The sequence below is a fragment of the Siniperca chuatsi genome, linkage group LG13 (genome assembly GCF_020085105.1).
Source record: "Siniperca chuatsi isolate FFG_IHB_CAS linkage group LG13, ASM2008510v1, whole genome shotgun sequence".
Taxonomy (NCBI): Eukaryota; Metazoa; Chordata; class Actinopteri; order Centrarchiformes; family Sinipercidae; genus Siniperca; species Siniperca chuatsi.
The window spans coordinates 14,902,853-14,928,810 of NC_058054.1; the positions used below are offsets into that span (position 1 = coordinate 14,902,853).

Below are 25,958 nucleotides of genomic sequence, written 5' to 3' on the forward strand. Positions count from 1 at the left end.
TTCGGAAGTTCAGATAGGAAAACACGTTTTCATTTGTTTTTTCACATGCAGTGTTTTATCAGTAGGAAAATGGGTGTTATGTGCAGATTGATGTATTTGATGTGATATTGTCTCTTGTTATTAGGGGGATGAAGTGAATTCCTACATAATTCAGTTGCTGATCATTCATGGTAAATTTCACATCTGTAAATGGACTGGCACCTTAATTAAGGACGTGAAGAACAAGAAGGCTAAGAAGACTTTTAAAAATGTGAATGAATTGCCTGTACAAAGTTTTGAATCACTATTGTTGTACCTCTTTGTTGTAAATCAATAAAGTTAAAATAAAAGGTAATGTAACAAGGTCTTAAAGGATACTTAAATCAAGAGAAGTTTGCACTGTATCAGCCATGACCTAATAAATTAAAACTACATAGACTTGCTCTTTAAGTAGTGTAATTTTATTATTTGCATAATACATTCAGTTTGAAAACAGCATCAACCACGTCCAAAACCTGAAGACCCTGAAGTTTTAACAATGAATTACTAGCAATTTGAATAATTGCTCATTCAGTGACCAATCAAGGTCAAGTTATCTTAATTACTTATCTCACGCAAATCTGTTGTGCTGCCTGGCATAAACAAGAAAAAAAGAGGATTTCACTATACAAAGGGAAGGTGATGATGGCACTGACTTTCTACATCATGAGATGTCCAAACTATATTTACAAATACACAAAATGACAACCCCACTGGCCAATTTTATAGTAATTGTAGTTAAAGCTGAATATAAAATAACATTACATTCATATCAATAATGCACAATGTCCTTCAGTTTTGCTGATAGTCTGTTATGGGCTCATAAATGTTCTACAGTTGAGTTATGGCCAAGATCACTAACCATGAACAGCAGGATTTAAAAGATTTATAATCATAATTTCAATTCCTTTGAAAAAGTGCAAATTGTCAGCTAAAGACGCCTATGATACAAACCAGCATATTATACTGTTATTTCCTTGCCTACAAAGTGAGATTCAATATTATCTCAGGCCACTTTAACAATTTGAAGGCCCACTATAGACCCAGGTGAAAGGAATTAGATGATAATGGTTAGTATCTTATATTGCACAGAAAGCACTTAGCATTCTCCACATAAACCCAGCAATGCAATGAAATCTGATGCGTCTGTAATGTGTCCACATGTGATCTTTCAGCCCTGAGGTGGGAAATTATTTTTAATATAAAAGCTGCATCACTTTTTAATTGTAACAGGGAGTAAATCAAGTGCACTCAAGCATTATATACAGTTTTTGTTCAAGGTGCTCATCTTAGATATACCTGAATATTTATTTTTAAGCAAAACTGAAGGCCAAATGAGAATATTGCAGAATGTGTCACTGTAGTGTCTTTACACATCTGACAATTTTAAACCTCTAAATGTGGTTCAAAAATTGTCTGAGCATGAAGTAATTTATCTTACATTAGTTAACAACACTTATGAGGCCAGTCCTGCCATTAGTAAGTAAATTCAGTTCAAAAACAATCTACATTTTAATGTTATCAGTTCAAATTAAATTTATGGACATGTTTCCCAAAGTCAAAAGGGAACCAAAGCTGTAATCAGTAATGTGTTTTTAAATTAAAATTATTACATTCTCAGATTTATTTTACTGCAGAGGTCACTCTTATTAATCAGAAAATGGGCCTATGAACTGTAAAATATCCGGACAAGGAATAGATGAGGCTGCCGAGCATCAACATTTGCCCTTCATCAGTAATGATACCAGTTTATTAAAATGATTTATCAGTTTCTGCTGTTTTCCTTAAAAAGGACAGATTTAAGCATGTGCCACTGAACGGATTTAAATCTGCACGCAGCATTCTAGGCTTAATTTTAGATGTTTCTGTGACTGTAAAGTTTGGTACCTCGTTCAGGACAGGTTTGAAGTGTGCAGGGACCAAATGAGAAGATAAGATGTTTTTATGGACTTTCCTTTTAATGTTGATGTTTAATTGTTCTTTCACCCGCTGTGTACCTCGTGAGATCAGTCTCATCCTGGCCAACCAAAAGGAATATACTCAACAAAATCCCTCAGATAATAAGAATGCCAGCCTTTCCTCACTTATGATAGCAGTGCAACTTCAACAACGTGCTAAATAAGACCGATTTGTTATTTTCCTTATGGTGCACTGCATGATTGAGGAAAGAAGATGTCTCCATACTGTATCCCACATGCAAAACAATAAAAGAAAAATAAATGCAGAGGAAAAGTGAAGAAATGGGCGTAGGGTACTTTTAGGGAAAATCATTTTCACAGTTCATATCCAGCTTAATAAATAAATAAGTTTCCCCACAGTAGCATAGATCAAGGTGTGAATGAGTGCATACATGCATACATGTACGTTGAGTGAGCCATGGGTGAGTTTAATGTTGGAATGTATCTTTGTGTATGGAGTGACTATATGATTCAGTGAGGCCAATGTGTTTCAAGATGAAGTTTGTTTTTGTAGGTAGGACAGGCAGGGTGGTGAGGGCGAACACTGAAGTTGGCAGGTAAACTGTACACTGCAGTTTAGAAGCGGATGAAGGTTGCGTCGATCTGGCGTACAGTGGGCAGCGCCAGCATGATCTTTCTCCGATACTGGGGATCCTTCTGTAGAGGGTTTCTTTCAAGATAGACTGTCTCCAGAGACTTGGCATTCTTCAACTCATCAAGATCTGACCAGTTGTCGATCTGATTATCGTTCATCTGGGGAGGGATTGAAACACAACATAGGCAATAAGAGGACACACTTAGTTTTGTCTTGCAAAGCTCAAACAGATTATGTAACAATCATTTATAACATGTTATAACATATGTAAGTTGAATTTGTAACACTTGACTTTAAGTCCACCTATTCAGCATTTATTAGCAGTATATAAACATTTAATAAAAGGTTTAACACACTAGGGCTGCATGATATGGTAAAAATCTGATATTGCAATTATTTTGACATACTACAATTGCGATATGATTCAAGATTAGTGGGAATGATCATTTTTGCATCACAATTTTCATTTTCACAGAAAAAAACAACTATTAAAATCATGATGATGTTTTCTTACATCTGGAGAACAAGATTTATAGGCCGGCGCATCTCTGCAGCTCTATAGTACGTCACTATAATGCTGTTTTGTCACACATTTTACCTTTATCAAAAAATTGCAGCTTCTGCGATTTGGATATTGCACTTGGCCATATTGCGATTTCGATAATATTTCGATTAATTGTGCAGCCTTATGCCTAATGTAGTTGGAAGCAGAGACGAGTGTTTATTGATGTATTTGTTAACAACATAGACTGCAGTCTTTGGTTAACTATTCTAACTCCTCATGTGGGCAACAATAACTGGATGCTGGTGTATGAACAGATAATGAATGATGTAATAATATAAAATGTGTTTTCATAGGCGAGGTTATAATTGCTGACGAATGCTGTACATTAACAAACTCTTAAAATGTCCTTATAGCTGCTTTACAACTACATTACAGTACATTATAAACCATTTATTAAATGTTTATATACTGCTTATAAATGCAAAATAGGGGGACTAAAAGTGTTTCCGTTGAATTTGTGATAGAATTTGTAAATCAACTTAAAAATGCAGTTTTTAAAAGGGAAATTGAACAAGGAGTACATTTTGTTTTACTTATGGTTTGCCATTTTCTTTTCCATTTCTCAACTGTCATTACGATCAGTGCCTCAACAAAACTTAGCTGGTGCACCATGGGTAGAGCTCTCAATGGCAGTCATCTGAAATTGCTTGAAATTGTGAGCAGCCTTGAAGCTTTCAAAAAGGCAGAAAATTGGCAGATTACTTTTGCCAAAACAACACTCTGGTAAATGGGACTGTCAACAGGAAACTTTGATTTCCCTTTTAAAACTTGAATAAATTACATCACTTTGTGAATCCAGCCTTTATATTTTTCTTTGAAACCCAGTACTGTCAAATAGACTAGTTCTTCAACTAATCATACATGACTTTTTTAAATTCACTTTAATTTATCAATTGTTTTAGCTATCTATTAATCAATTTCAAATTAGATTTATTTGTTGATCTATTTTAAAGTACCTTATTCATCGCTTTTTATTAACCAATTAAATATAAATTAATTAGTTACATTTTACATGTCATAGCAGGACACAGGTGTAATTAATAATCTAATGATGGCTGCCAGTTCCAGGGCTCTGCTATCGTGCATGCAGGCTCTTTGGCTTTAGCTAACTGAGACTTTAAACGGAACAGAGACATTGTTAATGTTATTAGTTACACCTGTGCTTTTCCAGCTATGTCAAGTCAAAATGTCTGCTGTGAAAAGGCGCATTGGTGAGGCTCCACGTGCCCTGTAACAATACCGCAAAATAAAACATGTGATAAAAAAAGACCATCAAATTACATTCTTGTTTAACATCACAAAAGATCCGTACCCAGAACTCCTGCAGGTCTGTCAGATGGCTGATGTTTTCAATTTTCTTTACTCGATTGGCTGCAATGTCCAGGGTTGTAAGCTTTTTCTATGAGGGAAAACAAACAGTGTTTGAATGTACAGAACAAACTTTGTTGTACATGTTTGCACAGTTAGCAAAATACGTGATGGACAGTTTGGCATTCAGTCCTTTCAGAAAAAGGCTGTGGAATTTCTGTAACTCACATTGTTTTCCAAGCCCTCAATGACCTCAATGCCATTGTGACTCAGATAAAGCTCTTTCAGGCTGACAAGGTTCTGTAGACCCTCAATTTTAGTAATCCGGTTACTCTGCAAACAAATGTACACAAAATTATTAACCAATGTTTCAATATACACACTTCACTTTTATTCCTGTAACCACTCTGAAGAGAATCTGCGTGAGAATACCTGAATGCTTAAAACCGTCAAGTTGTGTAAACCCTCCAGATTCTGAAGCTTAGTTATTTTATTGGTGCCAAGAAACAAACTCTGCAATGATGCAAGTGTATCCAGATTCTCTATGACCTGGGAACACAACAAAATGAAAGAGACACAAATAAACACAACATACTGATTTCAGAATTATTTCACTAATGTCTTATAATATCTTGTTTTACACCATCATTTTGAAAAGCCCTGTTTTTATATGTGCTGTATTGATTGGCCAAGTTTTTGCCAACATTTCTCACTGCCCAAGAGACCCTTTATGTCATACCCGGATGCGATTGGAGCCCAGCTCCAACATCTCCAGGCTCGTGAAGTGTTCCAGGTTGGCAATGCTGCTAATTTTGTTGTGTAGCAGAAAAAGTTTCTTCACCCGAGTCAACTGCTCCAAACCCTCCACCTTCCTCAGAAGGTTGAAGGACACATCGAGCTGCCTGTGGATCAGTCAAACAAATATGCTCATTAGAAAGAATTGTATTTGAGATGTGAGTTCTTTGTTCTATAATGTCAGCCACATGAACATTTCTACACCACAACAATCACTCGATGCTAGTGTGTAGTATCTATTTGCCATATATAACTTGACTTTTGCCCTCTTCTTTCTGTGGAAACAATAAAGACAAAGTTTTCTTCAGACTTACTCCAACTCTGTGAGGTGGTGCAGGTTCTCCAGTTTGCGGATCTGATTGTCATAGAAATCTAGTTCCCGCAGTGAGCTCAGACTGTCAAGGTTTTCTATCTTTTTGATGAGATTCTGTCGTAAGGAGAGTGTCTGTATAAAAAGATAGATGAAAAGAAAGCACTTAATAGATACAATCAATATCTGTATTTTATCAGTGACCCTAAACCCTTCTTTTTTCAGATATGATTAACAAAGAAAATAAAACAAATTCTGTTTTTCTAGTAAGGAAAAATAAAAAGGAATAACCCCAGATTCTGCATACCACACGCTGCTACCATTACTTCATCACTCACTGACAGTGGCACTAAATACTGAGGTTACTTACTTTAGCCTTCTGTAACACCTCCAATCCTTCAATCTTTCCAATACGACAATGAACAAGATCAACATCCTAGAAAGAAAACAGACAGCTTAGGATGACATACTGTCTAAAAGTAATAGTAGTAGTTATTAGGGTTTCTTGTGGACTGAACAGACCAAAAAATACAGTTGCTGTGGTGAAACATTTGTCAGAAAAGAACATAACTTTTTAACTTATAATATTGCATTGCAAATAAAGAATAGTGTCTCCACTTCCAAGCTCTACAAATAAAATCTACCACAAAAAAAGTTCCTGAAACACAATTGAAGTCTTTTACAATCATCCAATCCAGATGAAGGACATTTTTACTGAAAAGCATGAAAACATAAACTTTGACAATAGCTACAGCCAAACAGCAGTGGTGTTTCTAGACTATCTTCTAACCTCTTCCTCTGGGTCCAAGGTTATGGTGTCCATGTCAACAGGAGACTCTTCTTTACCTTTAGTGAGAGCCAGAATAAATCGGATAAACTAATATGACCATTGCATCAAGGTAGGGTATTCATAAACATGATATAGACACAAAAGGCTATTTAAAAGCAGTTGAGAAGATTAATGGTTATGTAATGCTGTCATGTAGATAGACTAATTGCTCTGTGTCAGACTTTAGATTATTTGTGTTGAAATTATATCACAGCTGACAGCCTGACTTGTCTCCCCTTCTATGTGGCAGTGCTGGAGATGTGATGATTTACATGTGGTTGTGGGCTGATTGGGGTCAACGTCGCCATTGATACTCCTCCTCCTGGTCTCATCATCACCGGACTCCTCAGACTCACCCCTTCTGTCCACTACAATCAGCAGACAAAGAGAAAAGAAGCTTAATTTCTCCATACAGATGCAGAGCCGTTGTCTGATTATGTATCAGTGACACATTTAGCTGATGCACATGTAATATGATGCAACGACTAGGCCCAGCTACACCTCGCCCACTGAGGAGTCAGAGGATGTCATGTGGAGCATCCAGCCTCTGTCTGGCTGTCCCCGGGGTTTACAAACCCTGGCTATAAACTAGATCGTTTCTGCATCTTGCAATGTGCTAAAATTGCGAAAACGTGTGTGCCGCGTTGGGATTAACGTTACACCTACCGCTGAATCCAATCGGTTAGTTTGAATTGCTGTGGATGTGATTCCAGTTGCATTTCCAATCTTGGATACAACTCGCAAGATAAGGTTAGCTGCTACTCACATTACACACAGGCTAAACACTGCTAACCATGTTAGCTAGCTGGGTAGCTGATTGGACCACAGTGGACAGGTTTACGAGCTAAAATTGGAAACACTTTATATGAGCGGACACGCTACGTAACATAAAATCTAGGTTCAGACAATTGGACTAGACAACGCAGCTAGAGACAGTGAAATTAGTCGTAGATTAGCAGGACAGTGTGAGTTGGCGTTAACTAAATACCGTCAGCTAACGAGGATTGTTGTTAGCCTGTTAGCTAGCAAGCCAAGGATGAAGGTCTGATTAGTACGTTAACAAGGAGAACAAATCGCCGAATGTGCTCATATAAAAATAGACACGTTTCTCTAGATGGATGCCCGTTCATCCAGCTAATACAATAATGGCACGGCTGCATCTTTACATATTTACTCACCTTCCATTTCTTGAAGCTCTCCAACAGACCTGGAAGCCATGTTTCCTGTAAACAGTCCTGACAACTGCTCAGCCAATCCGGTGGAGGCTCATTCTGCGGTCAGACACAAGAGGGCGCTGGTGCCACACACTAAAACCTGCTGAAGACAAGTACACATCGTACTGTGTATTTACTACAAGTGTACCATAAACTAGCAGTGGTGGGAAATTAGTGCCAGTAAGTACCATTACTCAAGTACTGTACTTAAATACAAATGTGAGGTACTTTACAATAGTGCTATTTTGTACTTCTGCTTTACTAAACTTCAGAGGGAAATGTACTTTTGACTCCACTAGATATATCTGACAGCTAGAATTACTAGTTACATTGCAGATTAGCATTTACATAAAAAAAAACACATATGTTCAACAAATAGTATATGATGCATTGTTATGATTAAACGATCCAACAGTATATAAAGCAGTTAAAATGAGCTTGACCTAGATCTGCTACAACATTACAATGCTGTTTACATGTTAAGGCATCAATAATAATAGTCCAATAATATAGTATATACAGTGACATAACTGTGCAAGGATCCATTCTGCATAATCAGAGTCATTTTACTGTTGTATATTTCACTGATAAGACTTATACAGGTCTTTTACTCGTAATCATGTATTTTTACACTGTGGTATTACTACCTTTATTTAGTAAAGTTTTTGAGTACTTTCTCCATGATTAATACTGCAACCAAGAATAACAATAAGAAAAGAAAATAGAAAACTTAAAAATCAAAAACAAACGTAAGAAACACATCATTTAAAGTGAGCAGGATCGCTAGCTTGTGAAAGCATAGTCGACACAATGTGGTGAAAGTAATCTTATTATATATCATTGAAAAGCAAGCTGTATGTGATTATATGACACATAAATCAGCCTGACTCCCTCTCTCTCCCTTTGTGAAGATCCCTGCACTCTCACAGCAGACTGTTTATACAGTCACTTCCCATCGGTCCTGCATGCCTTCCATTTTAGGAATATGCCTACATAAGATTGAGGCACTTAGTTAAATAGGTCTGGTGACAACATCAGTATCTAAATAATTATCATTTTGTCATAACATAACATGTAACATTTTACATGTGCATAACACACACACAAAAGATACTGTAGATACTAGCTCAAAATATCTAATCATTAGTATGCTCCTATGTCATTTGTTTCTGATAACATAAACTTTTTATACGAAGCATCAGATATGATACAAATAGGGACATAGAATTCGTACTTGACCTACTATTTGGATTAGCAGCCTGGGAGAGACAGAGATGAACAAAATGTTCCTCAATCAGACTAATAAAAACAACAGATTGTGTCAGCCAGGATAACAATAACAGAGGGTTTAAACGTTTCATTTACTAATATGAAGAATAACTGACAACATGCAGGATCATGCTAAACTAGTCAACTGGCTAAATATTTTTAGAAGCTGTATGTCACAAAATCATTGACAAAGCATACAGCAGTTAAATTTACTCTTTTAAAAGAATAACAACAAAAAACAGAATGTGTTTTTTATGTTATACAGGCACAACAAAAATATAAGCCCCTGTATGGAATTGTAGTTCTTCGAAAGACTGTTGCATTGATACATTTAAAAATGGATACCATAAAGGACAATAAGGTCATTGTACAGAAACCTCAAACATACCTTTAACATTTGTAGTTTTTCCAGAGGAAATAAAAAACAAACAGGTAAAGTCAGGTAACTAACAGGTGAGTAGCCCACCATCATTTCTGAGGTGATCTGTCCCAGTACAGAGTGGAGGGGCCTATTCCACAAAGCATGTTTACCAGAAACTTTGAGTTTGTTAACCCTGAGTTGATGGGATCCTGGAGGTTTTGTTCCAGAAACACACTTTATCTCTTGGCCAGTTACTGTAAACCTAGATTTACTTCAGCTAACCTGAGTTTCTTAGCCTACCTAAGCTCAGTGGACACACTCTGTCCTTCCAGTCCTATACAAAATAGTTTAAAAAAGCTCTAATGATATAACATATAATAGTATAACGGGACGTTTTCCTGTTTTGAATACTTTTACTTTTAACACTTTAAGTACATTTTCCTGATTATACTTAGCATATATACTTGCATTTTCAATGCAGGACTTCTACTTGTACCCGGGTATTTTTACAGTGCGGTATTAGTAGTTTTACTGAAGTAAAGGTCATGCCACTAAAGCAGAAATGAACTCGGGACTCCGTCTGTACCAGCTGCTGTGGTAAATGCCATCGTTGCCATGGTTACCGCCACTCAGAGTTGACTGAACTAACGCCTGGGGTTAGAGTACCGGTTGAGTTTGCCATCTCTTGTAGTCACGACTGATTTGTTTGGTGCTTGTTTGTTTGTTAAACTCACTTTGCGGAGCAGAAACCCTGATATTCAGGATCGGCGGGCTTACCAGCTAGCGGTAACTACATTAGCCAATCAGAAGCGAGACGGACAAACATTTAAATAAAAGTTCGTCAACGCGAAAGCGAGCGTCACAGAGAGTAGACGAGAGTCGTGTTGTTGTCTGATAGTAACATTATTCGTAAGAGGGTTCAGTTCTTCTCCGGGATGTATTATTAGAGCACTGGTTACGCTTGAATGGCTTAAAACAATCCTTGCTATTCATAGCTTAACTCTGGAGAGTTTGTTCTTCCTTGACGAGTGAACGCTGCTGGATTTAAAGCCGAAAAACAAGTAACGCTAGAAATGCATTTTCTTGGCATTCTTGTGCTAATGTTTTGTGACCTGTCACTGAGTTTCCCTCTTCCCGTAGGTAAGAAGCTTGTCTCTTTGCATTATATTGCTTTTCATGGTAGCTAATAGATTACACCAAGAAAAATAATTACACTTAAATCTGGAAAAAGGACTCAACGACATAACGCTGTCAGTTATCTTGCAAGCACGTAACGTTACCCATAATAACCTGTAGTAACTGGACATACTTGTAATCTGAATACTTTTACTCCTCTGCTTTTCACGGGACAAAAGGTTGTTGTACAACTCACTTACATGCAATACTGCAATAAATCCTGTTTAGTGTTCAGTTTTTGTTGACACTGTCAGAGAGGCGTTGGTTCCAGGGTATTTATGATGCCATAGTTGGTGGTGTTGTAGCCTATGGGACTGCACTAAATTGAAAGTTTAGTATATCATCCACCCTTATTTACATACATAAGGGAAGATATTATTGGAAACACCTCCCAACATGATACAGTGACAGAGTTAAATCAGTCCCCTGTCTGATAACAAAAACATATAATACAAATAATAATAAAACAGGTTTCTTGTAGGGCTCTTGTGTTAGATTGTGCAACCGTACCCAATAAAAGTGATGTCACAGTGTAGGCTATTTTTTATCCCACTACAAATGCAATGACTACTTCACACTTCATTTGCACAATGCATTGCGAAAATGAAAACTATCAAACATTTAAAGTGATTGGACCTAGTGCCACTTGAACCAACATTACAACATTAAAATAATGTGAAATCATTAATAGTTTAACACACTGAAAATGACCATCAGAATGAGTGCTTTTACGTTTGGTTTTACAGTTATAATTTATTTATGTTTTGCAAAGTAAAATTTTAATGCAGGACTAATATTTTCTGCACAAGTTACATTTTAGCCTGTTTTGCAACTCCTGTTACATTACATGAGAACATTCCTACTGGGACTTAAAGCTTACTGTAACATCTTTTAACTCGCAATGCATGTATCTTGGTTGTCTCCCATTAGATACGATCATAGTTCAGGTCCAGCAGTGGGGAGTGGTGGGTACTCAGCGGGTTGTGGACCAGGTCCTTCTCAATGGAGTTGCTCTTACTGGCACAAGCCAGGAAGTTGACCACATCATCAAAAACATGTCAGCTGATGCACTCCCTCCAGCGCTTATTACTGTCAACCAGGCTTCAGTACTGAGTAAGAAAATCATCATGTACTGGTAATGAATTTAATGACTGTGAAAACTTACATGATGAAAACCAACTCAGATCTAATCTCATGGTCAGTCAAATGTTATGTTTGTTAACAGCTTCCCTAGGAAACCACACTGTCCTTCGTTCTCGTGAATGCATACTGGAGGGGTCTCAGCTGCACTGGAACGACCGTGTGTTCTATGATGGGAAGGTCTATCTGACTCTGGACCACACTGACGTGTGGACAGCCCACGTACCGCAAGCACTGGCCCTCAAAGTGCTGTGGGGCCAGGAAGTGCAGCGCACAAGGACGGACAGAATCCGCCTTCAGGAGGAATGCATCAAACTAATGAGAGAGCTGAGGCTTTCTGAAGAGCAGTCAGGTATATATTCTTTCTAGGCTTTTGAGAACAAGCTTTGTAACTATCATCAGACTTTTAAGAGTTGTGGAATCTAATGAGTGCATGTTACCTACATAGCACTTTTTTATAGAACAACATCATGCCAGTTGATACTGCAGTATTGTGCTGTGGACACCAGTTACCAATGCTTGCAATGAAATGGCCAAATTTGAACTTTTTTAACTTTATTTTAACTTAACATTTTTTTAACATAACAATAAGTATAAGTATATAGTACGGTGTAGTCCCTCATTCGTCCAGGAGTGTTCCATCGTAGACATCTGGGCCATCATGGAAACAAAAGGTCAGTTTCATGTGAAACTAGGCAGGGTAAACAGCAGACACTCAGGAAGACTCCTCCCTGAGGGCAGGGCCTAAGCAACACTGAGTAGCTTAAATTTCTGAGTTCTCAGACCATTTTCACAATTGAGAATGACTTCCAGATGGGAGCCGAAATGTCTTGATTCTGAAAACAGTGTCCAGATGACTACAACTGAAACCTTTTCTACAATAAGTATAATGGCATATTGGAGCAAACATCATGATGCAAAATACTGAATCATATCAATAAGAATAATATACAGTAATTCCCTCCCTAATGGCATTTTGATCTCAGCCCTTGATGCCCTTACTTGTCTGCCTGTGACGTGAATGATCAGGTGGTTTATTGTAAGGCATTTTACATTATTCATTCGCTACAATGTTCTAATAACAGATTTAATTAATCACAGTAATAGATAATGCATTTTCTGGGTCCATAGCTGTAGCTGTCTGGTAGTTTTGATTATTTCTAGGGTTGAAAATCAGGGAAAAGTAGCCTCAATACTGCTTGTGGCTGTGGATTGTGGAAGCAGCTAATGACATTTGACTGTGAGTCATATGACACAATTAGTGCTAAAAAATGAAAGGGTTATAACCCTATTTGATCCTGTGATTGCAACAGTCCACCACCGCAGACACCCATACATTTTATAGTGGCCAGTTTTGTTGACATGCAGTCAGGTTACAATTTGTGGAATGTTTTCCTCTTTCCAGGGACTTCATTTCTTCAGTTCATGATCCCAGTCTTGGCACTCCTGGCGTTTACCGGACTAATCATAATCAGCCTCCTCCTCTCCAAACACCAGGGTGAGTAAACAAGAGTTTTACTTTTCATTTGGATAATTATAAAACAAGCAGCACAGCCTTTCATCACAGTTACGTACTCAAAAGCAGTCACCAAAATACAGCAAAATTATTTATTTCCAAGAGTGGAATACAGTCTTGTGCTGCATATTGTCAGCAAAAAGCAGGAACTATTTAATCTTTAATTTAATACCTCATTCACCCTCACGAAATGCAGCATAACTTGGCTTTATTTTCAAACGTGTCCTGTCACATGATTTTGGTATGGAGTCACATAGTCACTCGCAGGGAAATGTAATGCATAGTCATGTGTTTTGTCTTTCTCACACTCTCTGCATAGGTCTGAGGCACCCTGGAGGTAAGACAACAACAATCACTATGTTTTCTCTTTAGCCACTTTAGACTTCTCAGCTAACAGTCAGAGACTTCAATATTAAATGAACTCAAAAGCACATACCTTTTGGTTGGGCATGTTCTTTGAATTTTCAAGTTGTTGGTGTGTCAGTCATGTGATTTTGTCCATCCTGATTCACTCAGTGATACTGTGTGACCTCACTTTTATTTATATGACTATAATTGCCAGGTCAGCTGTCGACGCAGGGATGACAGTTTCTCAAAAATAACTCGTTAATGCTCATAAGAATTTTATTAGGAGTGATATCCAATAATCTTGAACAGTAAGTGAGTGTACAGCTCATTATGTTAGCTTGTTTTGTTTTTGTGTCATGAATGTCAGCCTAATCTGTGCTCTTTGATTTCTTTGAAGGTGTTGTTGGCTCGATTGTACACTATCCTAAGAATATGACTGAAATGGCTCCAGAGATAAAAGGCTGTGGTTACCATACCTTGTAATTCAAACTCCAGCTGATTAATAGGCTCACATTTGAGCTTCCTACTCCATTCCTACTATTGAGTGTCCACTTACTGTACTGATTTAAGACTTTTCCTTCTGTGTTGCTCCATGAATGTAACCAGACCTTTACTACAGTACCAACAGTCGACTGTATGAAACACATTATTTTATGCACTTTAATGCATGAATCACACTTCACGCTTTTTTTGCATATACTTTTAATACTTGTGCATACATATGTACACAAACACACACACACACACACGCACACACACACACATATATATATATATATATATGTATATGTACAAGTGCAAAGAAATGTAAATATGTTCACTGCCTGCAGAAATGTATAAGCTTCTTTTTGCACAGTTGATAACTGTAAGGGCAGATGTTTTCACTGGTCATACTTTCTGGATTAAGCTATTCAAGTAAATTTCATTGTGTAAATATATATATATATACACAATGAAAATGTTATGTTTCAAGCATACACAGTATCTAATGCAAGTTAAGACAGTATAGGCAGTATAGACAGTGTAGGCTTTATCTACAGTCTGTAGATAGTCTGTTGTTCAGTCTGCTGAAATCTAGTGTTTTGTTTTGCCACTGATAGACCAATCACAGTGAAACCCTGCCAAACACTGGATGGACTAAGTGTGTCCAGTTATCCAAAGAGTCGGACTGTGCTGTGTTGTTGTTTGTTGGTTTGAGATACCTTCATTATGATTAAATATTTTCATGTTTAAATATTTCTTTGTGGTCAATGTTAAGCCTATTATTTTTTCATGTAAATCAATTAAAGATCCTTTTATGGCACATTTGTTTTATTTTGTCATATTTGTCGGGTTACCTTAATCTGTGGTATTAGGACAGCTGGTTTAAGGAAAAATCCTTATTTCTGGACAGTTTACTGATGCTTTGGCAGGTCAGTCTGACACATCAAATTAAAAGGAATATCTAAAATGAAGCACTTGATACAAACAATTTCACTGTTGCCTAGTTTTTTTTTTTTTATTTAATGTGGTACTCTGCCTCATGAAATACTGATGAGATGGCTTGTAGCCAACAGGAAAAGAGTAGTACATTTACACCTCATCAGTGATCAGAGAGTTTTGATGGTTTTGTGATGGTTTAGAAGTTTAAACATTTGATGTTTTTCCCATAATTATTGCTCCAAGTCTCTTTTTTTTTTACACAAGCAAAAAGAGCTGTATCTGCCTTAGACAATCCTCCTGCTTTCCTAGAACATATAGTCCTTCAACACACCAATGCATTAAGGACCAGATCTCGTGATGTTTTTTGATAAGGTTCAGTCAGAGACAGAATGTTCCCTTTGAGGCCTGTGTAGGGCCAGCATCACATTAGTCCCTTTATGGTGCTCCCAAGATAATTGTGCCAGATTAAACTTTTAATGTGAAGGTTAATTAACAATGAAGGGCTCACTTAAGTTGAGTAGAAGCCCACTGAGAATGAATGCTGTCGATCTAATTTATTTTATTTTCAGGAATTTATGCTTCCTGGTTGCTGCAAAGTGATTGTTTATTCACACAGACGTCAGTTTATGTCTTTGTTTATTGTTTATTTAGCAGGGACAATGCACAATACATGTATTGTTCCAGATTTAGCTAAAAGCTCATTTTCATCTGTAGTCTCTGGGCGGAGGCCACTTGTTGACAATTGTATGTCTCTTCCTCAGAGTCTGTATTATATATATATTAGTAAGGTATTCTGTGTGCATTGATTGAAATAACCTCCAAAACATAACTCTAGTTGTATGTTTTGGGGGCTTTGATGATGTTCTACTATTGAAGTACACCATCCATATTATGCATGAAGTAAGATTTTCACCTAATTGATCAATAATTTAATCCCATTAATACACACAATCATGTAATCACTCTTGGCTTCTAATCAAAGAGCAGAGAAACAAAAGCTTTATTTGACATGATAACGTCTCTGATTTTAGCATTACTATGGCCAAAACATTTAGTTTTAATCAACTATATTCAAATTATGGCATATAAAGGACAACAAGGAAATTTAGTAGGAAATTTCAACATTACTACTTTGAATTTCTTAATCCAGATAACTCCACAATCACAATTTGACAGTTATTCACCAAGTGACGTTCATTATGGCTTTTTTGAATGAATAAATCCAGGGTAACTTAATTATGACTGGACCTAAAAGTGATATATCTCTCATTTAATGCTTATTATGGGCACCACCAGCAATGTTATATTGCAGATATGCATTTAAAGATAATATTCCAGTATAAAATGAGTCTTCAACTGAAATATCCTTTAAACTAAAGGTTATTATGAATAAATAAGCCAGGATAAATGTATGTTCTTGAGATGCCATACTGGAATCTCACTGACACATTTGTATCACAGCACCCTACGTGATTCAAACTTAAAATGTACATTTTCTTTGATTATATGGCCTTCAAATACATTTCTCAACCTTAAAATAAAAGTCATGTGATAAGTGACTAAAACTAAATTAAAACTAAATCTACTATTTTTCTCTGTTTTTAATTTTTTTACATTTCACACAATTAAATCACAACCCCAATATCATCTTTTGGCCAATAGATGGCGATAGATTTGTGGGGTGGAAGGTTGTTTTCAGGCGTTGATCTGTCAGGAAGTTTCCTCCACCAATCACATAAACGCATTCGTACACGTTACCATAGCAATGCCTGGGCGATAACGGCAGCTCCTTGAACGAACCAATCGCAGGAGCGCTTTCTGGGATTTAAACCGTGTGGCGTCACCTTCACGAAATTCAAAATTTTGAAAGAGACGAGAGAGAGGCCAGTGGTGCTACAGTGTAATTCACGGTTTCCTGCAGCGGTGAGCTTATTTTGTCAGTTTTTAAGTAGTAAAAGTGCCACTTTTTGATTCAGTTAGTTTTCGACACAACGGTAATTAAACCTTTGAAGTGAATAATGTTACTGGCGTTAATACTAACATGTGTTCGTTTACTTTAGGTTAACTGGATTTGTTATACCTAGTAACGTAGCTGGGGTAGTTTAGCGCAAAATAGATGTAGCTAACGTGAAACGTATCTCTATTTTCATTAAAAAGAAACGTTTTCTGGCTCACCCCAGCCGCTAACGTACGTTAGTGCTAACGTTAGCGCATAGCCTAGCGTTAGCATGGGTCGCCTAGCTAACAGACCTAAATTTTGTACAAACCGTAATATTAGCCAGTTAACGTTACTATTGCACATCAAATGAACGCTTATTTTGTGTTTGCCTTGATACACAGGTCGTGTGAAAACCTGGATATAATGGCGCAGTTTGGGTTTGAGAACGACATCCACAGTATCTTGAAGCTGGATATGCCCATCACAAATGCTCCCATGGCGAGGTGGCAGAGAAAGGCCAGCTCGTCAAACGCATCCGCCTTGAGCGGTTTGTCGCCTGGCAAATATGGCAATGTGTCGCAGAGTTTGTCAAAAACACCGAGCAAAACACCAGGTAATGTCCCCTTAATTATGCAACTTTAACAAAGCTCTGTAGCTGTATGTCTCCAAATGTTAACCACTGAGGTATTTTTATTTTATTTTTTTTGTATCATAGGCAAAAATAAAAAACCAACACCCTCTAAGATGGGGGGCGACCGCTTCATCCCCATCAGAAACAGCAAACAAATGGATGTGGCGAGTTTCCTGCTCACAAAGGAGAATGAGTCAGTGGACACAAACAATACAACAGGAACATCGGTAAATTATTTTGCTATACCCCCCTTATGATCCTTTTGTAAACTTAAGTATTTTATTGATTTAGTTCGTGTCTTTTTAAAGGAAAACCAGAAAGCCTGGTCTATGTCACTAAATGGGTACAACATTGAAGATGCAAAGATCCTGCACCTTGGAGGGAAGCCGCTGAATGCTCCAGAAGGTAAGGGTATTTGCATGCCCATGGTGTTTAGCAAGAATATTGTATGTCCATCTATCTATCTACTTTTTTTGTCTAATTTACAGGCTATCAAAATAACTTGAAAGTCCTCTACAGCCAGGTTACAACTCCTGCCTCTGTCAAAAAGACAAGATATATATCTTCAACTCCTGACAGGATCTTGGATGCTCCTGAGCTTCGAAATGATTTCTGTAAGTTTGGCAATTAAGAGGTTTTTCCTAATAACATTCATCCATGTTAGGCATACATGGCTGTTAATAAAATACTAACTTAACACATTTTAAATTCACAGCAATCCTGACAGTGGATATTGATCAATATGACTATTAGACTTTATACTAAAGATTTTATACATAAAATAAAAATTATGCAAAAAGGAACTCCTGTACACCTAGCAAGCATTAATTTGATTGCTTTCTTTCCAGATTTGAATCTGTTTGACTGGAGTAGTCGAAATATTCTTGCTGTGGCGCTTCATAACAGTGTTTACCTGTGGGATGCCAGTAAAGGAGACATCTTTCTTCTCATGAAGTTAGAGCGCGAGGAGGACTACATCTGCTCATTGTCATGGACCAAAGAGGGAAGCTACCTAGCTATCGGCACCAGTGACTGCAAAGTTCTGGTTAGTGTGCTGACGACACATATCACCTTAGTACATAAGGACACATGGCACTCAAAGAACTGCTTCCTATTTGTTTTTTAATGGTACGTTTATTTTTCCTTAGTTGTGGGATGTTGAAAACCAGAAGCGTTTACGCAGCATGGCCAGCCATACGGCTAGAGTTGGTAGCCTGAGCTGGAATGAACATGTTCTTTCCAGGTACCGTTGTTTCCTCATCTGATACAAAAGCTAACAATTCCATGTGTGTTGAACTCAAAGTTAATGTTTCTCTCCCTCCTAGTGGCTCGAGATCAGGACATATCCACCATCATGATGTGAGAGTGGCAGACCATCACATCTTTACGCTCACCGGTCACTCACAGGAGGTGTGTGGGCTGCAGTGGTCCCCTGATGGGCGATACCTGGCCAGTGGAGGCAATGACAACTTGATCTGTGTATGGCCCCGTGTGCAGGAAGGAAACGCCAGCCAGTTGGTCCGCTGCTGGAGTGAACATCAAGGAGCTGTCAAGGCGAGCAGCTTCATATTTGTTCTAGCAAACAGAATTTGAGTGATTTGCCAAAAATCTGACATCATTTTTCCACATATTAAACATATTTTAAACCTGCCAGGAATAACGTTTAAATGCTGCTTGTCATTCGTTTTCTGGATGTGTTATTATTCCAGGCTTTGGCTTGGTGTCCGTGGCAGCCAAATATCCTTGCATCTGGAGGTGGTACCAGTGACCGTCACATCCGCATCTGGAATGTAAATAGCGGCTCCTGCATCAGTTCACTTGACACTCAGTCCCAGGTAACTACACACTCCTAGATCCCTTTTTATTTATATTTATTTTTTAGTTTCTGTGGTTATTCTCAGTCATGTGTATTTCATTTTGAAATTATTTGAACTTTGTGACAACATGGGTCTTTGTCAAATCACACAACTTTTCAGATCTCGTCACTGGTGTTTGCACCCAACTACAAGGAGCTGGTCTCGGCTCATGGCTACGCCCACAACAATGTAGTTATCTGGAAGTACCCCTCCCTCACCAAGGTTGCAGAGCTCAATGGTGAGTAACACTTTTTTTTGTGTTGGCTCTGTACTTGTTCACACATAATTTACTTTTAAAGAAAACATGTAGTGAACTGGAAACTGCTGTACTTCATGCTTTCTGCTGGTCTAAACATAGTAATGCTTTTTTAGGCCACGAGGACAGGGTTCTCAGTTTGACTCTGAGCCCAGATGGCTCTACAGTTGCGACGGTTGCTGGAGATGAAACTATTCGTCTGTGGAAGAGCTTTGAAGTCGATCCTGTAAAGAAGAAGGCCAAAGAGAGGATGTTCAAATCAACTAGCAGTGTCATTCATCAGTCAATCAGATAATTAGTTTTGAGGTGTTTTTTTTTTTTTTTTTTTTTTGGGGGTCTATGCTGAAAGAGTTATGTGCAAAACTTTTATTTAATCAATAAAGATTTCTACAGTGTTTTTAGCCATCCTGGTAACTTACTACTCCTATTGGTAGTGCAATGCATTGGTAGTATCAATTGTTTATACACGTAAAGTACGTGTGTTTTTTTTTTTTTTTTAAAGCAGCACTGTTTTTGAAGTGTTAGGACATTCACTTGGCTTTTATTGTATAATTAGGATGCATTGTATACAATGGGCTGGGTTATAAATAAATGGTTTGTTTACCATATGTGCTTCTCATTTAATTGGAATGTATTAATCCTGCCATGTTGCAATCTGTAGGGCTAGGACAAGTTATTTGCTAAATTTAAAATGTAAAATGCTCTCACTACATGTACATGTAGTGAGAGCCATTTTATATTAATCTCCACCAGTGACATATCTTGATACCTGCCAAACCAACAGAAGAATAAAGGTCACATTTATCCTGCAAACGTGTTATTCCTCACCAAAATAATGGGGCTGTCATCTTAGCTGAGGTTTAAGGTTTAAACCCCTGCTGTCTGGGTCAATGTCTCTCAAGCTGTGGTTTAATCTGAACCTGGTTTGTGTATTTTTGTAGAAATCGCCTAAACTCCTGTAACAGTTTCTTCTGAGGTTTAGCTTAAATCTGCTGCAGATGTGGTTAAACTCAAATTTGCGTTATAAGTCCTAAATATAAGGACACATTTCTTAAGATATAAATGTATATTTATATAGCACAATGTCTGCCTCATTTTTCTGAATAAAAACAGGGCAAACATTTAATTTCTCAAGTGAATGCACTACACTTCAGTAGATTAAGGTATTTATTGGTAGGGATAGCCAACTCACCGGTGCAAGTTGTAATGTGACATGAAACCTGTTTTGTCAAGGTAAGGTTTTCAGATAAGGATAAACTGATTGTGAGCCAGTTTCTCTCATTGTCAGTCACTGATGTGACCACATGCATTGTGAATTTTGCATGATGTCATCAGGAAGGCTGTTAAAGGTGACAACAAAAATGGTGCACATAACATCAGTCAGTGTAATAGCATTCACTCGTACTGATTAATTGTACAAGAATGTGAACAGTGGAAACTTTGCAGAACACAATTGCCTCAGTGCATGCTGGGAAGCAATCAGACACGCCTACTCCCAGTGGTGCTACATGATGATGAGGCTCTCTGACACACCTGCGTTGGGCAGGTCAGGCACCTGGTTCAGCTGAACCCGTGCTCCTGTATAATAAGCAATAAGGTCCAATTTAGCTCGCAGCTGCATTTTAAACACCTGCAAGTTCTGGTTTAGTCGGACAGCTCAGTGACAGAGCAACTGCCCTATAATCTGCTGGACATGAGGCCTGTTAACTTGTGTCAAGACTGTGGCTTTGGGATTACATGGGGCATAAAACATCTTTTTAGTCTGTGTGCATGATGATCTGTCACAATCAAGCCACAGGCATTTATGCTGCAGATCCTAATTCATGCACATAACTACCAACGAGTTTATCTGAATAAAAACCATAAAAGGTTGAAAACCTCTGGAATGACAGCTCATTTACCAGCGTCTTGCTGGCAGTAAGAGGATAAACAACTGCACATGCTCATTTATGTTTATCCTGTTTTTTTCTTCTTCTTTTTAGCTAAAGGTGCATGTGTGGCTGTGCACAGTTTTAGCATTGATTCTTCTCACTCGGCCTCTATTAGAATTTTTGGACCCACATTGTGTAGGAAATTGTAAGAATATCAATTTGATTATTCACTTTTTCTGTGAAACATTTGGAAACAAAATTACAAAACATTTAGAGTTTTTATTTCTGTGTCAGTCAGAAACAGGTTAATTTATTGAACATTTTGAATGTTAATCGTAACATGTAAACGGCTCCTGGACACCTAAACATCATTTCTCATGTATTTTTCATGGCAAATATCAGATCCCATTTTAAAAAGGCAAGCAGTGCTTCAAAACTAGATCATCCTTCCACAGTCATCAGTGCACATATGTAATCAACAACAACAGTACAAACACTGGCAGGTTTATCAATCAATATATACATTCTGATATTCAGAAACAGCCATCTACAGCGTATTTATTTATTTCTAATGTAATAGAAAGCATTTTCCTTTCTATTAACTTGATGTACTGTGTGCTGAAAGAATAGAATATACAATGTTGCAAAAACTCAGAATGGATTAATATGGATGAAGACGCACAGCAGTGCATATGTCACTACCTAATTATGCAAAAATGCAAAATGCATCAATACTGTAATATACAGTATAACATTTCTTTTCCACAATTCTTAAAATAGAAAAATTGAGGTGTGGTGTGTTTCTTACAAAGTGCACACCATAACTGCTTTCCAAATAACACAGACCTTTATCTAAAATGTGTTTTATTTCAAAAGATAAATAAAAACAGAAAATAAACAAAATATTTGACATTTACAATGAAAGCTTTGTTTTGGCATAAACTTTAAAGCAGTTATTTATATGTGCTAGCCTACAGTGGAAACTGTGCGATACTCCCAAGCAACAAGGATCATGCCAGCTGAACAGTAGGTAGTGCGGGTCAAACCTGAATACTATCAGTGAGAAAATGAGCACCAATCTTCATACAGTGTTCATCACAGTTTTTGCAACAACTAACAAACACAATATGCCATTCATATCCCAACAAGTGTGCACAAGAAAAATAAGGCTTATATAGAAGTTATGAAATTTAGAAGTAGCATATTGAAATCTGTTCCAAAATGCTTCTAGATATGAATGACACATTCAAGGTAGCTCTATGGAGCCTCCTCATTTCCAGAGTCACCAAGTTAGATTTCCTTTACTTTGCCAAGGAGGATTTTTCCGTTGGTGTGGTGGTGTACATTCCCATTCTCCAAGTGTTTCCCATTGGAAACCACAGTGATGGGTTCACTGGTTGAGCCGTTCTGTTTTGGCTTGTCTTCTGTGGTAGGGAGCCGCTTGCCCTTGATGTAGGCCTGCATCCAAAAGTTGGAGAAGAGGAGGAAGAAGAAGACGCCATACATCCAAATGAGGTGGATCCAAAGAGGAACCTGGTAGTCACACTTTTCCATGAAGTAGTACTGGCTGATGTGAATGGAGACCAGAACAAACTGTGTCTGTAAAACAACAGGAAAAGGACAGATTATTATTAAAAATCAAATTCTAACCCAGATCCACAGTAAAATCAAATATGTCATTTCATTATAAATAAATAGTTTAAAAACAGGAACATACAAGCTGGATGGCGGTCATGTACTTCTTCCACCACAGGTATTTCTGGAAGCGAGGTCCTGCAGCAGAAAGTCCGTAGTAGAAGTACATGATAACGTGGACGGTTGAATTTACCAATGCATGGAAGGAGCCCATTCCTCCAGCTTGAGAGGGGGAAAAAAAAAAAAAAAGATTCATTTGTATACAACTGTACAGTGATCTCCCCAATCTATTGTTTTGGCCTTATACTTTAATTTCTTTGGCTGCAAAGTAGTACAATGACAAAGTACAAAATTTGAGATGATTTGAAGCCGTGTCTAGGGCTAAAATCCTTTGTTTATGTATGTATGTATGTATGTATGTATGTATGTATGTATGTATGTATGTATGTATGTATGTAGTGTTTTACATTGATATTATGCCGAGTAAACCTCACCAGGAGTCAAGGTGACGCCCCACCACCACGTCCAGGGCATGAAGGAGTGATGGAATATGTGGAGAAATGTGATCTGGCTTTGTTTCTTCCTCAGCACAAAGAATACCTGAAATAAAAAAGGAGACCAAGCTTAGTTAACATACACAAAAGACATATCGTAAAAAAGGTCAGACAGTATAAAAAAATAAAATAAAAGGAAAGAAGAAAACGTCCTTACTGTGTCAATGAGTTCGATGAATTTTGAAAAATAAAACAACCAAGCCACGCGAATCATCTGCGGGAAGGAAAAGAAGCAAAGTTCTGCAATGTCAAATATGTCACTGCGGACACTAATCTTCATTTCTCAAGCCTTCAGAACAGTCCTGACCTAAACTTCAGCAACAGGGTTCAATAAAGTGAATCAGACAGTGAGAGCTCCTCTCCTGTGGTAAATTAAACAATTTACTGGCTTACCCGAAAGGCCTGCGGGCTATCTGAGGTGTCAATAAGGTCACATCTCCACGTATAGGTGGTGGCCCATCCAGACATCAAGAACTAGGCGTCAGAAACACATCAGCAACTGTTATTAACATTCCACAAGCACTCTGGTTTATGAAGAAATAGGGATTATAGTCAGCAAACAACTCGACTTGTCAATCATTTTATTTACCTCATATACTATGTAGGCGTTCAGTAAAACCATGCTGAGGTTGTAGACAACCATGGCTGTGTTGAGACGGAAGGGCTTGCGGTTTGCCATCAGGCGAGGTCCAACATAAAGTGAGAAGAAGACATAGGCTAACAGGATGGCGGTCATCTGTGTGGGGCCCTGCATCAGTGGGTAGTCTCTGATTCGGGCATCTGGGGGGGAACAAAAACAGTATCTCAGCGTGTCATACACACATATCTGGGAGGGTCAACACTAAATGCAGTTTATACAGTTTTGGGCAGATTCATGGGGTAATTTATGCAAAAATGCCCTTTTCAAAAAAAATGTACACATTTTATTATTCCATTCAACCACCAGTTATTGGTTCATATTTCAACAAAGCTGAAGTGTAAATCTGTAACAGAGACAAAGGCACTTACCAGTTCTTTCATACTGTAGATAATTGTGGAGTTTTAAAATGTTTGATACAGCTTCTTGCAGCATGGTGACTGCTTGCTTCTTGTCCTATTAAATCTCTGCAACAACAACAACAAAAATAAAATAAAATAAAATAAGAAAAGACAAAGAGTCAGAAACTAGGAGACGAAGCTGAGCTGAAAGTGAGGTTGGTTGGGCAGGTGAGCGACAAAGCGACCTGTCCACCTGCTTTCCCACTGACTGAACAAACAGGAGACAGCTGCACAGGCTCATCAAACACCCCTGAGTGCCCTTATATACAACCTTTGAAAAAAATACACAGAGAAATCTGTACCAGGAGCTCCTTTCACTGCCTAATCCAAAGTGTTGCATGTAAGCTAAAAATCCTTACTGTTTGGTGTGTGCTTCATTCAAAAAGGAAAAGCATTATTTTATTAAGTAAGTCAAAAAGAAAACAATGCTTGAGTACCAAAATAAAAAATAAATCAATGAATGTTTCATGAAGGATTGTGAAACATCGGTGTTCTGATGTCAGTCTAAACACAATGAAATAATCTCTTGCTGACTAACAGAGCAAGTCAAACAGGTGAGGCAAAGAACTTGGCCCTTATGACCAGCCTAGCCAACCAACTGAGATACCAAGATATGAGCTGATCAGGGATTTCCAGGGTGTAAAACTAAAGAACAAACAAAGGAACATACTTTATTTAAAGCAAAATAATTAGTGTTTTGTTTTCCTATTCCAGAGAAATCTTATTGTACTATGAAATGGAAGCTGTATCTGGCAAAAGATACCAGTCTAACCACAATGCATTAAAAAGATTTTTTTTTTTTTTTTTACAGAAACTTTACTGAAACTGCTGAAATAGTTGAAAGACTCACCCGCTGAGCACAAGTCCTCAGCACTCACTCCTGTTTGTCAGGAAAGCAGCTGCACAGCTAGGGCAGCCAGCACTCAGTCCAGAAGATCCAACAGATCAGCAACACCAGTGAGAGGGATCAGGTGAAAACCAGATACATACAAAGCTATTCCGTGAGTGGTAGCCTCCAGCTGTGCTCAAATATCTATGATTTAAAAAAAAAAAAACTAGAAATCCAACAAGAGGCTGAAAGTCTCACAGGTAACAAATGGAGAAAGACTGAGAGAGAAAGCAAGAGAGTAAAAGTGAGAGGCCAGCTATGATAAGTATGGCACTGGGATCATTCAACTCAATTTAAACCCCAGGGCACTACTACAGACCTTGCTAGTTTCAGGACCACACCCTGTTTCAATGCTAAGCTCCACCTTCCTATCCTCACTTGGCCTGTTTGTGATTGGACTGTCCCATCAATGGTGGTGAAGGGGATGGGGTCACAGAGCTCCATTGTTGGGCAGCAAAAACCAAT

At 37.9% G+C, this 25,958-nt stretch overlaps 4 protein-coding genes across 7 annotated transcripts; 2 read left to right on the forward strand and 2 right to left on the reverse strand.

Moving 5' to 3' along the window:
• Nucleotides 1-424: 424 nt before the first annotated feature.
• On the reverse strand, nt 425-7,708 carry ppp1r7 (protein phosphatase 1, regulatory (inhibitor) subunit 7). Its single transcript, XM_044219108.1, has 10 exons — nt 7,557-7,708; nt 6,651-6,746; nt 6,340-6,395; nt 5,920-5,985; nt 5,554-5,684; nt 5,184-5,346; nt 4,877-4,993; nt 4,673-4,777; nt 4,449-4,535; nt 425-2,729 (listed from the first exon to the last, which is right to left on the reverse strand). Exons 1-10 carry the CDS (start codon nt 7,594-7,596, stop codon nt 2,553-2,555), a joined length of 1,038 nt encoding a protein of 345 aa, XP_044075043.1. The 5' UTR covers nt 7,597-7,708; the 3' UTR covers nt 425-2,552.
• Nucleotides 7,709-9,834: 2,126 nt separating this feature from the next.
• LOC122886655 lies at nt 9,835-14,705 on the forward strand. 2 transcript variants are annotated; one of them, XM_044219110.1, is made up of 6 exons: nt 9,835-10,362; nt 11,329-11,533; nt 11,601-11,890; nt 12,944-13,036; nt 13,374-13,391; nt 13,800-14,705. In XM_044219110.1, exons 1-6 carry the CDS (start codon nt 10,296-10,298, stop codon nt 13,883-13,885), a joined length of 759 nt encoding a protein of 252 aa, XP_044075045.1. In that variant the 5' UTR covers nt 9,835-10,295; the 3' UTR covers nt 13,886-14,705. The 2 variants fall into 2 exon arrangements, with proteins under 2 accessions (XP_044075045.1, XP_044075046.1); XM_044219111.1 differs by having other exon boundaries at nt 9,854-10,362; nt 11,329-11,511; nt 11,624-11,890.
• Nucleotides 14,706-16,593: 1,888 nt separating this feature from the next.
• cdc20 (cell division cycle 20 homolog) lies at nt 16,594-20,226 on the forward strand. Of its 2 annotated transcripts, none has more exons than XM_044218433.1 (11): nt 16,594-16,747; nt 17,165-17,376; nt 17,479-17,621; nt 17,703-17,799; nt 17,883-18,008; nt 18,243-18,439; nt 18,543-18,637; nt 18,720-18,948; nt 19,104-19,229; nt 19,371-19,488; nt 19,623-20,226. In XM_044218433.1, exons 2-11 carry the CDS (start codon nt 17,187-17,189, stop codon nt 19,799-19,801), a joined length of 1,500 nt encoding a protein of 499 aa, XP_044074368.1. In that variant the 5' UTR covers nt 16,594-16,747; nt 17,165-17,186; the 3' UTR covers nt 19,802-20,226. The 2 variants fall into 2 exon arrangements, with proteins under 2 accessions (XP_044074368.1, XP_044074369.1); XM_044218434.1 differs by having other exon boundaries at nt 16,706-16,818.
• Nucleotides 20,227-22,224: 1,998 nt separating this feature from the next.
• elovl1a (ELOVL fatty acid elongase 1a) lies at nt 22,225-25,799 on the reverse strand. 2 transcript variants are annotated; one of them, XM_044218435.1, is made up of 8 exons: nt 25,455-25,799; nt 24,575-24,670; nt 24,156-24,346; nt 23,960-24,040; nt 23,724-23,780; nt 23,507-23,612; nt 23,095-23,234; nt 22,225-22,976 (listed from the first exon to the last, which is right to left on the reverse strand). In XM_044218435.1, the coding sequence occupies exons 2-8, from the start codon at nt 24,636-24,638 to the stop codon at nt 22,668-22,670; spliced, it is 948 nt and encodes a 315-aa protein (XP_044074370.1). In that variant the 5' UTR covers nt 24,639-24,670; nt 25,455-25,799; the 3' UTR covers nt 22,225-22,667. The 2 variants fall into 2 exon arrangements, with proteins under 2 accessions (XP_044074370.1, XP_044074371.1); XM_044218436.1 differs by lacking the exon at nt 25,455-25,799 and adding an exon at nt 24,964-25,138.
• Between the last annotated feature and the right edge of the window lie 159 nt (nt 25,800-25,958).

What these genes read in the sequence shown, in the direction of transcription:
- LOC122886655 (XM_044219110.1), top strand. Translation starts at nt 10,296, where the DNA reads ATGCATTTTCTTGGCATTCTTGTGCTAATGTTTTGTGACCTGTCACTG. An exon ending in AAGAAAATCATCATGTACTG is followed by an intron (nt 11,534 to 11,600) that starts GTAATGAATTTA and finishes TCTCATGGTCAG; the next exon opens with TCAAATGTTATGTTTGTTAA. An exon ending in GCTTTCTGAAGAGCAGTCAG is followed by an intron (nt 11,891 to 12,943) that starts GTATATATTCTT and finishes TCCTCTTTCCAG; the next exon opens with GGACTTCATTTCTTCAGTTC.
- elovl1a (XM_044218435.1), bottom strand. Translation starts at nt 24,638, where the DNA reads ATGCTGCAAGAAGCTGTATCAAACATTTTAAAACTCCACAATTATCTA. An exon ending in ACGCCTACATAGTATATGAG is followed by an intron (nt 24,041 to 24,155) that starts GTAAATAAAATG and finishes TCTGACGCCTAG; the next exon opens with TTCTTGATGTCTGGATGGGC. An exon ending in ATAGCCCGCAGGCCTTTCGG is followed by an intron (nt 23,781 to 23,959) that starts GTAAGCCAGTAA and finishes TCCTTCCCGCAG; the next exon opens with ATGATTCGCGTGGCTTGGTT.
- cdc20 (XM_044218433.1), top strand. Translation starts at nt 17,187, where the DNA reads ATGGCGCAGTTTGGGTTTGAGAACGACATCCACAGTATCTTGAAGCTG. An exon ending in AACACCGAGCAAAACACCAG is followed by an intron (nt 17,377 to 17,478) that starts GTAATGTCCCCT and finishes TTTGTATCATAG; the next exon opens with GCAAAAATAAAAAACCAACA. An exon ending in ACAATACAACAGGAACATCG is followed by an intron (nt 17,622 to 17,702) that starts GTAAATTATTTT and finishes GTCTTTTTAAAG; the next exon opens with GAAAACCAGAAAGCCTGGTC.
- ppp1r7 (XM_044219108.1), bottom strand. Translation starts at nt 7,596, where the DNA reads ATGGCTTCCAGGTCTGTTGGAGAGCTTCAAGAAATGGAAG. An exon ending in TGACGGTTTTAAGCATTCAG is followed by an intron (nt 4,778 to 4,876) that starts GTATTCTCACGC and finishes ATTTGTTTGCAG; the next exon opens with AGTAACCGGATTACTAAAAT. An exon ending in CAGACCTGCAGGAGTTCTGG is followed by an intron (nt 2,730 to 4,448) that starts GTACGGATCTTT and finishes ATCCCTCCCCAG; the next exon opens with ATGAACGATAATCAGATCGA.